Raw genomic sequence first — 16,990 nt, forward strand, 5'->3', positions numbered from 1 at the left:
CCTCTGCTCCTCGTCAGCAGAGGCTGGCTGGTTTTGATTCCCTACTCGTCCTCCCCAAGCCTGGCCATGACAAGAGTTTTCAGATGCATTCAAATGACAGCTCTCAAGAGTCCTGGTCATTGTTGTGTGTGGTGAAGAAAGAGATGCTGCACTCCACTACTGCTGGATAAGTGAGTGTTTAGTTCTGGATCGATTGCAATGCTTTCCCAGAAATGGCCATGAGGATTGACTCTTGCAGCCTTTTGCACAACGGCTCTGCCTTCAAACTACTGTTTTGCTCCAACACTATTTCTTTTTCTGGTCTAGTATCTTCTAAGATCCAGTCTCTGGGCTGGGCTTCCTGGACTAAGAACCCCTTCTCCTCCTACACCCTCTTCCCACTACCTGAATCCAAGATCCCTTTGTTGTTACACTAGGTCCCATCCTCCAGGTTTAGAGAGTCCTCAAACAGGAACTGCCTGGAGACTTGTGATTCACCTCTGTAATCTTTTGGTCAGCAAAACCTTCTTGCCAAACCTGACCTTGGGCCTTGAGCTGCTCTAGGAGAGGAAGATGAGGAGCACTGAGTGTGGTGGCCACTGTACATGCATACATGATGACTCTCATCACCTGGCCTCACACCAGTCGCCATCATCGTGCAGTCCAGACCAGACAGGAAACATGATGTGCTGCACTTCAGAGAATTCTATTTCTGTATGGAAAAGAGAGAGGAGTGTGAGGACACATTTGCATGTCCATGTCTATCTGTGCATAAGGCAACCATCAGCCTGTGGATTCACATTTGTACGTCTGCCTTGGCTTGGGATGTGAAGGCAAAGAAAGGAGCTATCTGTCTGCAAAGGTGAGGGCATAACAAGCTTTGGAAGAAGGTGGAAATATTTTTTGTGTCTGTGTCTGGCCTGTTGAATGGACAAGCCATGCCAAACAGGCACTGCAGCTACTGCAGGGCAGTATTGCCTGGCTGGACTAGCTGCAAGGCTCAGGGCAGAGGGGGTAGTTCTTCCTTTTGTGAACAGGGTGTTTGGCTGAGTAGGGAGGCCAAGGGTGTTCTTGTGGTGTCACACCACTTGTAAGTGTGAGGGTGTGCCTCAAACTTGTTCACACACAGCACTGACCTGGTTCCACTCCTGCTGCGACCCAGCATGGATCCTCTAAAACTGGGGCAACAAAGTCTGGTTTCATTCAGGTGTTGCTCAGATCATTACCTCCAGCTATTTTTCACAAAGTGGTTCATGGCATTTCTACTGTAGACAGACTCCTATCCCCAGTTTCAAAGTAATCTGTAAACTTGTGCAGACCCTGAGAGCAATATGAGTGATCCATTTGGGTGTCTAAAAGAGGAAGCTATGGGTCCTGCCAGTATCCCAAGAGGTCCTTTTTGCTCTCCCTTTTGTCTCCCAGCAATGGTTTGAAACTGGTCCTGGAATGTCTGAGCAGTGCTAACACCTGACCCCTCTAACTTGCTTTCTACTTACTCTCTACCAGCAGGAAGTTAAATGTGGTTTGGGTTTGGTTTTTTTTTTTTTAATTCTTGCCCTTACTAGCCTTTTCGATACTCTGGGGCCTTGTCTCAGTCTGACAAGGCAAGCAAGCAGCAGCTTCCTGTGCACAGGTGAGAGGGAGAAGACGGAGAGAGACCATGCATATATGAGAGAAACAGCTTTGGAGCTGAACTGCTGGGCTGTAGGCACCTCATTTCTCATGGACATGCACTGAGCCAGGATATCTGCCTTCATCACTCTCCCCCTCACCCTTCCCCTCACTGTTTGACATTCAGCACCTGCTGCCATCCAACCTCACGACCCCAGGGACTCCTTTCATCTGGACCGCTCGGTGCCTGGAGCTGGAAGGTAAAGGGAGCAATGCCAGCTCTCTCCCACATGGGGGTGGCTGATCTGAAAGCGTTTTAGAGGGAGTTTCAATCTGACAAACTGCATCTCGCTGTTGGGAAGGGTTGAGAACATATTTATCTCTCTGTCTCTCCGCAATCCTCTCAAATCATACCCCGCATCTCACAACCATGCTGCCCGCTTTCTCTCTTTCTCGCCTCAGTCTGCTAATGTGTTGTCATCATGTTTTTCTTCCTCTGAACCTAATCTTTTATCACAACGGGAATTGGTATTAAGCTCACACCAGCCCTTTATAAACCCTCTCTTCACACTCCTCTGGCAGTTCCAGCAAGGTCCAGTGGCACTTCCATCTTGTTTTCCTCAGGTCTGCCTGAGCTCCAGGGCTGGGGAGAGGTGAAGGTGGTTCCTTCTGTGGGCAAAGGCAGATCTCAAGGTAGGGGTGTCCGGGTGGATGGGGAGAGAGAGAGGCTTGGATGAGAAGACTGTAAGGCCAGTCTGTCTAATATAGAACATGACTGTACAGGCTTTGTAAGACAAGGAGACTCCCTGAGTGCCTGGGCTGGATGAGGGCCGCTGCTGTGTTTCCTAATTACAAAGCCCAAATTTTCTCATATGCCTAAAATCATGAGTCTTTCCAAGGCAGAGCAAGGGTCTACGTAGAGGGGATGATGCCTTGTTTGTGCACTACTATGCAGTATTTTTTGCTATGGTAAAGCCTTGACTTTCTAGAACCTAATTCCCCCACCCGTCCCAAACATGCTATTCAAAATCCGTCTCCTAAGCCATGAGCTCTGCAACTAACTTCTGTCAGTTGCATCTAGGGACCCTCTCACTCAGCAAGCACCTAGTTATTTCAGCCCTAGGGTTTACCAAAAAAAGAAGCTCTTCAAAGCACAAGCTGTGCGCAGCCGAGGCAGCACTCTCTACCTGAGTCAGCAGGCAGCCTGAGACAACACGCACGGACTGCTGTGCGCTCACTCACGCGTTTTCAGAAGACATGATTCCTGCAAATAGCCTCTGTGCTGCCTTGTGAACAGCTTCACTGCTGAGAAAAGCACCCAAGGCAGGAGAAGAGTGAGGTGCTGAGGGAAAAGTGCAGACTCCAGACTGGAAGGGATATGAGATTCTGGACCTAGGAGACTGGCACTGCATCCTAGGACAGTGGATGCCTCCTGTGTGATGACATCTCAACATCTTCATAAGTTCCATTGCTGAGCTGTGTTGTGGGGGCGTCTTCTCTCTTCCAGCATGTCACCAGTACTGATGAAGCCTTCATTGCTGCTTCTGTCTTACCTCTGCCTGTTCAGCCTCATGTCTCCCTTGTGGGCATCAGACTCGGCACAAGGTAAGAAGCGATTCCTTTCACCTGTGCCAGCTGGGTGAACAGGGAGGGGAGTCAGCCAGGGCAGTGTGGGCACCACAGTATGTGGCTGTGCAATGTTTGTGTTGTAGCATACAGGCAGAGGAGGTTGCAATATGAGCACATCAGCCTCCAAGGATATTGAGAAATGAGTGGCACTGCCTTTCTTACTTGGAGTTGCCTAGCAGAGGAGTCAGTCAGTAGTTTGGGAAGGGGCAGCATTGTCTGGGGTGATGATTAATGCCGAGCATCGTTGCTAATTGAGCCACATTGCTGTCCATCTCTTCTCTGCTGGCAGGCGCCTCCAGCCTCACCTGTTGGTATGACTCACGAGCAGCTCTCTTCTGCGACTGGGACCCGGGCAGGGACCTGGCTGAAGCACCATGCCAGCTGGAGATTTTATCAAAAAAAGGCTTCTGTGACAGGTGGGTGACTGGAGAGGCTGAGGAAAAACAATGCCATTTTACAAAAATGTAGGTTTCCCCTTCCCAGGCCAGGTGTAGTGGAGTCACAGAGCTTTATCTTGAACTCTGTCTCCATGTGGACTGAGATGCTGGCAGCCACTGCACAATGTCTGCCATCTGACAGTCCCAAACTGTCTAGCACAACCCATCTTCCATCTCCATGGCTCTATCTGAACTTCACTTTTCAAAAAATCCCTCTCCCTTGGCAGACACCCTTGGGACTGAAAGGCATTTTCGATGGAAAATGAGGATGCGTAGAGATGGGGCTGGAGAAGGGTGGAATTGAAGTTATACAGAGGCCATCTGGCAATTGCCAGGATGAGCTGAGGTGTTGAATCCTGAGCAACAATGAATGAAGAAAAATACTGTCACCCTTCTCTCCCCTGGCTCTTTCATCTCTTCCAGTTCATGATGTTTTCCTTTTCCATATGCCTCCCAGCAGAGGGGAAGTGGTTGGCCAGTGGGGGCTGGCTGAGTCTCTGCCATCTCCAAATAGGACATCTGCAGCCAAGAGGCTTACCAGCCAACCCCAGGACTGCCCTGGGTGCCTGTCATAAGGAGAGGCTCAGTGAGATTCTGTTATTGGGTGGGCTGCTTGTCACTGTCATAGAGACACCTCCAACTAGGTTAGATTGGCAAATATATCTTGGGGCTGGTGTGTGGATCTAGAAAGCTAAAACATTTATGTTGCTCCATGGGTGAATCAGAGACTGTGGCTAGATCTGGGGCTAGATGTGGAACTGTGCCATTCTTTGACCCGGGCTCTAGGAATAAAACCCTCCCCACTGTCAGTGAGTCCCCAGCCTGATCCGACCTTAGAGCTGGAACAGGCACCTCAGTCAGACACTGCCCCAGCTGCACCCCCACAGATGTTCTGCACCCTGCCACACCCCATAGCTCAGCTGGGGCTCTCTAGACACACTTGTCAGAGCAGAACAGAGGTTACGATGTCCTGGCTGACTGAGATGTGACCTGGCTCAGAAGGTACATGTCACTTGAGTAGCTGAGATCCTACAGGACTGTCAGTGTCTGGAAGGGGACCTGTAAATCCTAGAGGGGCTGAAACAGGCACCTGCCTTCCAGAGCCATGTTGCTGAAGGTGAGTATGCCCTCTGATATCAACAGGAAGCAGAGAAGATAGGAAGAGGGTTTTGTGAAATCTTTGAAACTGGATATTTGCTGTTATATTTGCATTGAAATAACTGGGGTGCATTGATTTTCGTGTGCCAGCACTTGAAATTTGTCTGGGTGATACAGTGGGGAGAGAAAGTAGGATTAAATCTTTGCTGTAACCTGTTCAGCAAATACAGTAGGACATAAAATGCTTTGAAAGCCTTTTAGTGTTACATAATATTTGACTAACTACAAGTCCATAATTTCCCAGCTTACTGGAGTTATTTCCCTCACCTGAAAAACACAAGAAGCACTGCAAATTACCCAAGGCAGAGCATATGACAGGATTGAGGAGATGCATCAAAACCTTCAACCAAAATGTTAATGTGAGTAATTCATCTGGGATGTCCTGGCTAATGACAAAGTGCAAAGGATTTATATATGCATTTTGGGTGTATAAACAGTGTAACATCCAGAGGTAGTATAAAAAGCCCAAACATAATCCCTGACTCTGGATCTGGGATTGGGCTTGGTGTTGTGTGTTGTTGATATACATGCCTCCTGTGGGTTTGAAGGAAGGAAGGAGGGATTGGCTTCATTGTGAACTGGGCCATGCAGTCCTGATGCATGCAAAAGAGCTGCTGAACAGACAGATCATATGCGGTTCCCATGTCTCAATCACCTGTGTTTGGCCCTAATCCCCTCCCCTGAGGAGGGATGGGCATCACCACCAGCTCTGAGGTCACCTCTTGATCTTATTTTCCTAGAAAATATCAATACCATTTTCTAGATCATTAGCTACTGTGAAGTGTGGTTAGTTGTGTCTAATGCAAGATGCAATAGCAACACATCATTGGAGCTAATGGTGATGCAAATCTTCTATTATTCTTTATTTAAATCAGTCTTATTTTAGATCCGTTATGTACTTCCTTCAGTTACATTCAGAGTCACTGCAGTCCCCATGTTTTCAGAAAACACCCACCCAAATTTGAGATAATATTTTTATTGCTAAAGTCACAACCAGTTCTAATGACAGACAAGCTTTCATACATTTGCATATCACGTGCAAAGACAAATTGCAGGGTTGGTATATAGCTCCAAAATCTTTTCTTTCTAATCAAGCTAATTTTTCTGTTGCTTATTCAGTACTGTATGATGTATGTGGCCCTTCAGCATCACTGCATTTCAAGTGTCATGTTTAATACTAATGCGGTTTCAGTCTTACCAGGGAACATAAAATGTTCTGGTAAAAATAAAATTTCTCAATAAATGTCACTCATAGAGAGTAACTTTTTTTCCTGCTTAGTCAGCACATACAGGAATCCCAAGAAACTAGTGTATCACAATATTTTGTGCCTTTCTTGCTAATAAACAAACAAAAAGTTCCAACCACATGAAATATTAATTTTTGGTTCTTCACTCACCACTGAGATTTATGCCTTTCTGCCACAAATACCTTCCATATTTATGGTCAAGTATACCTAATCATTTTATGCGCAGGCAGTGCTTAGAAATTTGAATGCTTATTCATTAGGTTTCATTGTCACTAATGGTCAATTTCCCTTGCAGAATCAGTGCTTCACCATTTCAGACCGTCTTAACTTTTCTGTCCATTGCCACACTGGAGAGAAAAAAAACAAAATACTTGTGCAAATAGTAAACTTCAATCCATTTGAAAATAGTAAGTATTCATCTGCCTTCTGATCTCCGAAGCTTCCCCATGAGAGGACAGCTAATTTTCCTTCCTCATCCACTCCTATGCAGCACCCACAGCTGATTTTAGGCCTTTGTCTTTTGCTTGTCCTCTGCTACAATGAGCACAATTTTGACTCCTGCAACTTGCTCCTCTGTCATGGAGTGTCATGTCAGCCACATCCTGTCCTATCCCATATCTGGCTTCAAACAGGTAATGATAGCTCAGCTTCCCTCAGGAAAAATGTGTGCTGCAAGAAGGATGGAAAGTCTAGCTGCTTTTCCTCTGCCCCTCTAGTTATATGCTTCCACCCTTCTCTAGGACAGCTTTGGCATGTCTTAGTCTTTGCTGACAGGAGTCAGCTCACTAATCCAGAATAAAAACATCTGCTTGGGATATTGTTTTGCTGGCTGTATGAGTTTACCTGTCTCAAGCAGGCAATGTCCTGATGCTGAGGGGCTTGATGTGCAGTCATGTTATGGACAGAGTATGGGGATATCAACCCTGCTTCTTCTCTCTTTCCAGTAAAGCTGAGGCCTCCAGGAAACCTTCAGCTGGCTAACATAACTGAAAACACCTCCAACCTAACATGGAGCCTGAATATTTCTTCTCACTATTTGGATGGGAAGCGGGAGTACCAAGTGCGGTACCGGCACGTGAGTCAGACCTGGGAGGTGAGTACGGAGGGGGAGACTGGGGCCTGCTACCATGTGAGTCCTGGATGAATCCTGGTCTTGCTTGTGTCCCCCAAGACTTCTCCTGGGCCTCCTCTCAGGATGTAACCAGTTTTGGTGAAGCTGGAGAGATGATGACAGCCCCTGCTCTTTTATCTGTGTCACCTGCTGCCAGTGTCTGGTGATGACAAGGAGGCAGATGGAGATCCTATTTTACTTAGTGCTGTCACAAAAAAAATCAGACAGTTCCAGGGCAGCCCTGAAAGGGATGAGAAAAGCAAAGAAAAGAAGACTTTTCCTTCAGGGTGAACAAGCCGTGCACGAGGTGTAAGGACTTGAGACAGGTCTTCTCTGAGGGCCTGGAAGAAGATGGGTTACATGAGGCTGTAAACCAGGATGTTGATGATATTCTAAATTTGCCCTACTTCCAGGAGGCTGCAAACTTTCCCATTGAACAGGACCAGACATGGGTAAATTTTGAGGGACTCTCACCCAACTCGAAATATGAGGCAGCTGTCCGTGCAAGGCCAAGTGCCAGAAGCAACTACAAAGGTGTGTGGAGTGACTGGAGCAAGCCGGTCCTGTGGAGGACACACGCTGACCATAAGGGTAAGTCAGAGAGCCTGACCTCGAGGGGAAAAGAGGGACTCAGGACAAACGAGGTAGAATGGCCAAAACAAGGTGAGAAGCTGAAGGAAGATGTGTAGGGAGAACTGTGCTGACCAAAGTATAATAGAAAGGTTGAAAGCTGTCCCTCCTGATCAGTTGGGTGAGATCATCTCAGCATCACGGCTTAAGGGCAAAGACCCCCTCACCCCAGCAAAGCCCCTCTGACTTCCAGAAGCCAGGTAAAAACCACAAGGTGTAAGTCAGGGACTGCTTCCCCAGAGCAGTAAGGTCAGATGTGTAACCAGCAGAGAGCAGTGGTCAGGACTGACATTTTCCCATATGCTAATGTTACCTGGGAACATTCTCCTAGCTTCCTAAAATGGCCCAGTGGAGGTATTGATCAGTGAAATGCAGTGAAACAGCTCTCAGCTCCTGAGCTGAAGAACACCCAATCCTGGGAAGAAAAGTCACATGGAAACTGGGAAAGATTTACATGCATGATAAGACCCTTTCAAAAAAGGTCTGCTGAGATTTACATGAGTCAGTGGCTGTGGCCTCTGCCATTTTTTTCCAAAAAAAAATCAGGTAGAGGTTATTCCTTCTCATGTTGCCCCCATCCTGCCTCTGCTCAACCCCTCCCTGTTGTTCCTGGTGTTGGTATAAACAGAGGAGCTATGTTTAGAAAGGGCACTGTGTTGCTGTGGCGATCAAATTTTGACACTGTGTGATGTCAGTGAATGGGATACAGCCGCAACCAGTTGTCATAGCAACCAAGACCCAAAGATAACCAGGGTACCAGAGGCAGAGGAGACAAAGTGATCTGAGCAGCATCTCAAGGACAGGGAAAGAAAGAATGCGCTAAAAATGTCTCCTCCGTCTTTCGTTTTTCTCTGTTCTCTCCTAACTGCTCCAGAGATTCCCTGCATGACCAGACCAAGGGACACGAGGGATGGGAGGAGATGAGGGGCAGGCAGAGGAAACAGGCACCAGAATAGCAAGACCAAGCAAAGGTGCACTGGGGAGATAAGTGTGAAAGAGACAGATTAGGAATGTTTGAGATGATGCCAAACAAGCCTGAGGAGTGCTGGAAGCCCTGACAATGTGGGAACCCAGTCCCTTTGTCCTAACCCTACAATCCAAGTACTAAAATATGGTGTAAAGTTGTAACCTTCCTAGCCTCCTAATGCTACCTCTCCAAAGAAAGAAGCCAGTCCCTTGATCCCTAACCTTCTCTATCCTTATCCTCTTGTCTCCTCAGAGACCTGTGAACTCCATGACTCCCTCTTCCGTACTGACCATTAATGTTGTTTCAAGCCTCCAACCCCACTTGAGCTGGTTTAGCTGGAAAGTCCCTGCTTTCCTTGGCAAAGAAATAGACAGGATGGTGGACACTTCAACTGGAAGACTGTGCCACCTCATCTGGGCAACCTCTAGCAGTGGTGCTGTTATGACCAGGAAGTTTAAGCTGTTCAGCACAAATTATTTATTAAGCAATGCTTAGATTCTGAAACCCTTATCAGCTCAAAGGCATCCTACACAACACAGCAGAATTCACATATACTCTGACCTGTATATTATAATTCTAGAAAATATTATAATATTATATAAAAGTGTAGCAAAGACATACTTTGATCACTTCGAACAGCCAAGAAAGGACTGCAGCTTCTACCTATAGAATCCTGGTTAGATTTTAACAGCAATTTCCTCATTCTTTCTCATCTTGCAGGAACATCCCAGCCAGTCCTTCCTGTTCTGATAGTGAGCACTTTGGTCTTTGTGATCATTGGGACTGCCTTCCTCATTAACTTACGGACCCTGAAATGGTAATTGAGAATTAAGTTTATATCTCTGTTCCTCTCCTGTATCTTGTGTGTATTCTCAAAACTCAGATTGTTTTTCACTTGGTGTTACTCAGGATAGAGATGGCTTTAAGCCAATCCATTTATGGTTTATTGCCCAACCTTCTGAGACTGATATTTGCCTGTGGAGAAATAACATCACCCAAGATGATGTGGTTTCACCAGCACTGTCATACTGTGCCATGCAGCTGTGACCTTGTTGCCATGCCCTGGTGCTATGCCCTGACTAAATTTAAAACAGCTGCCTCAGCACATCTGTTGCCCAGGGGTTAGATTGGTGTTTCCTGGCAGGGATGCACCAAAATTGCCTCTTCAAAAGCAGGTCACTGGGTTGAGAACTCTCCCTGTAGCAAGGACCAAGAAAGCCTGGTTACCACTACTTTTTCATTTAAACATTCCAGCAAGAGCTCAGGTAGGATGAAGTGACATTGGGCCTGCAGGCAAAACTTCTGAGTGAGGAGTAGAGTTCTTGCTCTCCCTGGTCTGTGCAGTCCTCATACACTGATAAAACCTATATGATTCAAAACCTCTTTGCCAGTGTTTCTACCCAGACACCGCTTTTATTAAGGACTAAAAGTGTCTCACAAGGTTACTCGACACAATAATAGGAACAGTGACCTCTCAGCTTGGCAAGGCTAGAAACAGACACGGGTTTTCTCATCTCAGGTCAGGGGTAAAGAAGCAAGGTGCTGATATTCACGGCAGGAAGCAGGGACAAACATGCTTGGGGATGAAGTTGCAGAGGCTGGATGGTTTCTCTGTAAGGAAAGACAAAGAACCATGTTGAAGGAAGATGGATACTGAGAAAGTCACTGGTGACTATTTTACCCTGAGTCACAATACAAAGTTGAGGAAGTGCTAGATGTACAGCACAGACAGAGTTTAAAAGGCCTCTTTTCTCCACAAAGTATAATTAACCTAGGGGAATTGAGTGCAGAATAATGCTGAGGTAAGATGCAAGGAAGGATTAGACATGCATGAATAAAAATAGCATCTGCGATGATGTAAGGTAGTTTATATGCAAGAGCTAGCAAGTTCTGATGCTTCAGAGAGTACACTGATTGCCTCCAGAGGTCAGGAGGGATTTTTCCTTGGAACATCCTATAGCAAAGCTTCAGCAAAGGGATGACAAGATGATCCAACCACTCTGAGAAACTGAGGAGCAGATTAGACCACTTCATGCTGCCTCAGGATGACAACACACTGGTTCCAGGGAAGGAGAGGCCTCTGGACAATGCAAGGCATATTCACCCAGATGGCTTGCACAGCCAGTGTGCTCCAGCTATGCCATGCAGCATCCTGCTAGGAGGGCAGAGAGGTGTGGCAGAGCTTTCTCAGTAATGGCCCTGCTCAGGCCACATGATCCTTGAGTCATTGTGGCAGCAGCAAAGCAAAGAAGGGGCAGCTCACAGCAGCAGGAGCTTGGAGACAGCTGGTCATCAGGACAGCGACTGAAGGGGACAGGTGGAGAGGTTAAGGTGACCAGGCAAGGCAGGGAAGAAATGATTAAAACCAGGGATTGTCCTTCCCCAGGGAAAAGGCTGAGGGAAATGTATTTTCCAGTGCTGGGTTTATCAGTCTCATCTCTGTACATCTCGTGGTTCAGCTAGTGCCTCTCAGACCACTCAAGAGCAAGGACAGCCCTCAGGCTCGCCTTTATTTTACCTCTCCCCCCATGCCAGCACAGTACCCGTGAATTGCAGTGCACTCTTTCACCCCCACCACAGTGACAGTGATCAGGATCAGGCCCTGCTTCATTTGACCTTCTCAATCTTTTTCCTCAAGGTTTAAGAAGATCCTGAAGATGCACATCCCAGACCCTGACAAGTTTTTTCCCCCACTTGTTTCAGTTCACGGAGGTGACATTCAGGTATTGGGCTGGGGATGGAACCATAGCGAGGAGAAATGAGGGAAAGGAGTGTCCAGCTGCACATGCCCAGGACAGATAGACCTGCACACATGATATATGTGCCTGCAGCACCAGCTGCTGGGTTCTCTGCTTAAGTTCTGTTTTCTGACCTTCTAAAACCTGATGCTCAGCTAAGGCATCTCTAATTACAGAATGGAGAAACCACACAAAACACAGCATCCTGCTCCCATAATCAGCAGACTGAGAGACAACCAGGGACCCGCAGGAGGGAGCTTGGCCTCTCAACATCCCCTTCCCTCCCACTTCAGTGCCTCCCTACCTGCCCTAGGCTTCCCAGCTCTTCCCTAGATTTCCATCTCTGAGCTTCTCCTCCATTCCTGATGTGAATTGCTATCACATTGGATAGCACTTAGCTATTCCTTGCATTCTTGTCTGTTTCCCTTCTTTTCCCACTCCACTATTCCCCTTCCCCTAGGCTCTCTGTGAGTATGGGCAGCTGCAAGGAGACAATTACCATTCTGCGCAGCATTAAAGGAAGTGTCAGATGCAAGACGTGGGAGGTGATCCCAAGGGGCATCTTGTTTTAAGAAGGATGGAAACAAACTGCAGAGGGTTCAGAAACAGCAAAGCTGTGGGAAAGCCAAGGTGTAAAAAGGCTTAGAAAGCTTGAACTACGGGGAAAGAGTGCAGAGTAGGGGGTCAAGGTTGTGCAGCAGGCATTCAAGACACTTTATCAGTGCAGAAAGAACTTGAAAAATTTGCTTTACAAGCCATAAAGGCAATGGATTTGGGTGTCATCAAAACTAGTTTATTTTTAAGGATAATGATGCACTGCAGGATGCTGCTCATGATGAATGTGAAAATTAGGCACAAGGGGCCTGGAAGAGCACTTTAGACAAGAAATCTGCATATGGCCATGTGGATATATCAGAAGCTTGTTCAGCACCAAGGAATAGATTGCATGAGATGCACCTCAATGCTGTTTTTCATGCTTCTCTTCATCTTATGGTTTTGTAAGGGTTTTTCTTACCTTTCTTATTCCCTTTGTTTCACTTTAATTCTCCATCTTAAATTCTCTGCTCCAGAAATCTCAAAACATAGATCAAGATCCATTCTTAATTTTAAAGTGACAGGATGACATACTCTCTCTGAAAATCCTTCAGATGAGACATCATGAATGGGAATTTCCCTCCCCACTACCTCTGTTAACCCTTGCTTGGACAGAGAAGAAGTCACTTGATTGCTGTGGCCAGTCAGTAGAAAAAACCTTTGGTTCCTCTCTGAGTGCTTTACTTTGGCAGTCATAGTTTCTCTCTTACTTGTGTTTCTTCCCCCCCAGAAATGGCTCTCCTCCCCATTCTCCACATCTTCCTTGTGCGTGAACAGCACAATCCCAGAGATCTCCGTGCTCGAGGTGATGCAGAAGAATGACCAGGAATCCCGGTTTCTGCTTTCCAAGGGAACCCTAACTCCTGATCCTCCCAAAGAAACCAGCGTGCACTCTGGATCCAGCTGCTTCACCAATCAAGGTTACTTCTTCTTCCACCTTTCCAACTCCTTTGAGATCGAGCCCTGTCAGGTCTACTTCTCCTATGAGCCTTTCACCCAGGAGGGCAGTGGCAGCAAGGATGACGAGTGTTACCAGGCTCTGCCCTCCCCAGACCTCTGCACACTGGCAGAGGACATGAATGTGTTGCCCAGCAACTTCTTCCACTGTCTGGAAGCAACCCAGGGCTTCCCAAAGAGCTCCTTCCTGGAAGAGACAGCAGGTGAAGCCCAGCAGGCCATGGCTGTTCCTGGGGCTCTCCAGGAGAGTGAAGGCACCTCACCAACACCAGTTCTGGAACAGGATAAGAAGGTGATGGACAAAGCAGTTTCACAACCTGCTGAGGCCGTGTGCCAGCTAGACACTGACTTTCCTCACCCACTGGACCAGCAGGACAGCGATACTGTCAGTGTAATGGAGGGAAGTGGGAAGGGGGGCCCTCCCACTGACCCCTGCACACCAGCAGCAAATGCTACCTCTTCCTTCTCCCAGCCTCCACCTCTAAGGCAAAGACAGGATGAGGATCCATGCCACACAACATTCTCCAGCCAGGTGCCAAACACTGGTGCCTATCTTTCTCTGAGGGACCTCCAAAGCCAGTACAGCCATTGCTCTGTCTAAGGTCTGCCTGGAGGAGACCCACAGGGTGGGAAAGGCCACTCCTGCAGGGAAGGCTAGATGGACAGTTTCTCTCCTCAGGACATGAATGTAACTTCAGCATCAATCCCATCGGGACTGCTCACTAATGAAGCTGGAAAACATAGGCCAACAAGGACTTACCTTGATGACCAATTCTGTTTTTCTGTTAATACTGGCTCCGATGGCATAGAAACGCTCACACTTCTCAAGTGACATTCCAAACGTCACCAACACGTTTTTCCCTTCCTAGCTCCTAGTAGGAGACTGTGCCAGCACTTCTGTGCTCTGCATTTTGGTGTAAAATAGCACTCAGATTTGAGGCTGAGCAACAGTGCTGGGGTGGATGATGAAATGGGTGAAGACATCTCCTCCTGATTGACCAAGGGTGTAATTTTTTTCTATGTCCCTACTTTGGGTTTTAAGTAGAGATTACATTCTAAGCTACTCGGTCCAGCTTTAGATTTTAAAGTCTAGACCTTAGAGTCTCTAAGGTTGGCTCAGAGCCACAGCTGCGTCAGCTGTCTAAGCAGTGCAGCGTAAAAAAGAAATCCCCATTATTGGGCTTAAAATACTGGGGAAATCCCCTCCCTCTCTTTCTTTCCTCCAGATCTGGTGGTGGCAGTGAAAAGAACTCACACAGTTTCCCATTCTTGCTACAATATTTTTCATGAAATCGAAAGCCTTTCTGCCCTGCTGGCAAACTACAGTTATTTGACTATGATAAGCTGATTGCAGAATAGTTCATCCCACATCCTGTATAAGTGGAAAACATCATAGCAGTGCTGCCCATTCCTTCCACTGCTCAAGGGAAACCATTGCCTAACTAGCAGCAAAGATGTGGTGAATGAGCCCAGAAAACTAACCCACGAATCAGCACCTTTATTGAAAAGAAAACCTCAATCCACTTGCAAAGAATGGGCATAGCACAGACTTCACTTTTCTTCTTCCTCTACTTGCCCTGATCTGTGTTAAGAAAAAGCCACAGAAGAAAAGCGGTAAGGCAAAGGAAGATCCCTGCATTCACCATTTGTACCATCTGTCCATTTTCTTGACACGTTTCTGGAATTTTCAGCAGTGGGAAAACACCATGTGCTAAGAGTTCTTATCTCTTAAAAACTCTTCTAGGAGAATTTATATCAAAAAGCTCGAGGGTATTGAAATTGTTAGTGCTTCTGTCACAGCTGTGAGTGTCAACTAGAACTAGTTCTTTCCTTTCTCTGTCTGTCCAAGCATTGAGATTCCTGGTCCTACATTCTTACCTGATCTTGCAGTATGCATCCTGAATGTCATTATGAGTCCAGGTGCAGAGTCACCCACTGGCTTGGATTTCACCTCAAAAGAGCTGCTCAGAGGAGTTGAGCCCACTTGTAGGTGGGAGGGCTTCAGGAACAATTCCTCTCCTCTTAGCAGTTCCTTCCATCTGTCTCAAGACAGGGACTGCTCCATTGTGTCCAGGAGAAAACAGGAGAAGACCCCACAGCTTCCCAGATAAGGAAGCATAAGGCTTTCCCAGCTGTTTCCTGGACTTTGAGAATCTTCCCAGATGGACTTTGAAAAGAGTCACTGACTCCCTTGCCTCTGATGGGGAGTTTGCTATCTTAAATGGGCCAAGGATCCAAGCTGCACTGTCCCCACGTAGACTTTCTTAAGCTTTCCTATTTTCCTACATAGAATCATTGGGGTTGGAAAAGACCTTCAAGATTAACTAGTCCATATTTTGACTGAATACTCCCATGCCCACTAAGCTATATTGCAAAGTGCCACATCTACTTTTTCTGAACATTTCCAAAGACGGTCAGTCCACCACTTCCCTGGGGAGCCTATTCCAATGTTTAACCACTCTTTCAGTGAAGAAGCTTTTCTATGGACATGTTCCAGTCCCTCAATGCCCTTCTTGTATTGAGCATCCCAAAGCTCAATACAGGATTTGAGGTGTGGCCCCTCCAGTGCTGTGGTGAGGGGGATGATCCCTTTCCCAGCCCTGCTGGCCACACTATTCCTAATACAAGCCAGGATGTCACTGGCTTTCTTGGCCACCTGGGCACACCTGGCTCAGGTTCAGCCACTGTCAACCAGTACCCTCAGGTCGTTTCTCACTGGGCAGTTTTTCAGCCACTCTTCCCCATGTGCAGCACTGCATGGTGCTGTTGTTGCACCTTGTTGAACCTCATACCACTGGCATTGGGTCCTCGATCCAACCTTTCCAGACCCCTCTGCAGAGCCTTCCTACCCTTCAGCAGATCAACACTTCTGCCCAGCTTGGTGTCATCTGCAAACTGACTAAAGAGGAGCCCTTGATCCCCTCATCTAGATTATCAACAGATATTAAACAGATATTAAACAGATATTAAACAGATATTAAACAGATCTGGCCCCTATACTGAGCCTTGCGGAGCACCGCTGGTGACTGGCTGCCAAATGGATTTAACCCCAATCACCACAACTCTTCAGGCTTGGCCATCCAGCCAGTGTTTTACCCAGCAAAGAGTACACACATCCACACCACGGGCTGCCAGTTTCTCCAGGACAATGCTGGTAGATAGTGGTAGATAGTGTAAAATGTTTTACTAAAGGTAGGTAGACATCATCCACAGCCTTTCCCTCATCCACTAAGTGGTCACTCTGTCACAGAAGGAGATCAGGCTGGTCAAGCAGGACCAACCTTTCCTAAACTCATGCTGGATGAGCTTGATCCCTTTTGTTGTTCTGCACCTGCCATGTGATGGAGCTCAAGGTTACCTGTACCAAGACCTTCTGTGGCACCAAGTCAGGCTGACAGGGCTGTAGTTCCCCAGATCCTCCTTCCAGCCCTTTTTGTAGATGAGTGTCACACTGGCTAACCTCCAGTCCCTGGGACCTCCCTGGATAGCCAGGACTGCTGATAAATGATGGAGAGTATGGTTTGGCGAGCTCTTCTGCTAAGTTTCCTCAGTGGTTTTGGGTGGATCACATTCAGCCCCACAGACCTGGGAGTGTCTAAGTGGCACAGCTGGTAACTAACTACTTCCTCCTGGATTATAGGGGGTTTATTCTGCTCCCTGTCTTTGTCTTTTGGCTCAGGGGAGTGGGTACCCTGGAGACATCTGGTCTTTCTGTTAGAGACTGAGGCAAAGAAGGCATTAAGTAGCTCAGCCTCATCCTTGATGTCAATATTCCCCTTCCAAGTCAAATAAAGGATGGAGATTCTCCTTGACCCTCTTTTTGTTATTAATGTGTTTGTTATTTTTGATGACGGTAGCTTGATTGAGTTCTAGCTGGACTTTCTCCTTTCTAATCTTCTCTCTGCGTGACCAAACTATATATCAGTACTCTT

The 16,990-nt window shown here is 47.0% G+C and overlaps 1 protein-coding gene across 1 annotated transcript; it reads left to right on the top strand.

The window, feature by feature from the left end:
* Nucleotides 1-235: 235 nt before the first annotated feature.
* IL2RB (interleukin 2 receptor subunit beta) lies at nt 236-16,875 on the top strand. The gene is made up of 10 exons (XM_088165333.1): nt 236-2,283; nt 3,098-3,195; nt 3,509-3,635; nt 5,059-5,173; nt 6,357-6,468; nt 7,006-7,154; nt 7,586-7,763; nt 9,490-9,586; nt 11,408-11,492; nt 12,832-16,875. Exons 2-10 carry the CDS (start codon nt 3,099-3,101, stop codon nt 13,657-13,659), a joined length of 1,788 nt encoding a protein of 595 aa, XP_088021459.1. The 5' UTR covers nt 236-2,283; nt 3,098; the 3' UTR covers nt 13,660-16,875.
* Nucleotides 16,876-16,990: the final 115 nt, after the last annotated feature.

The sequence above is a fragment of the Sturnus vulgaris genome, chromosome 5 (assembly GCF_052056855.1).
Source record: "Sturnus vulgaris isolate bStuVul1 chromosome 5, bStuVul1.hap1, whole genome shotgun sequence".
Lineage (NCBI taxonomy): Eukaryota > Metazoa > Chordata > Aves > Passeriformes > Sturnidae > Sturnus > Sturnus vulgaris.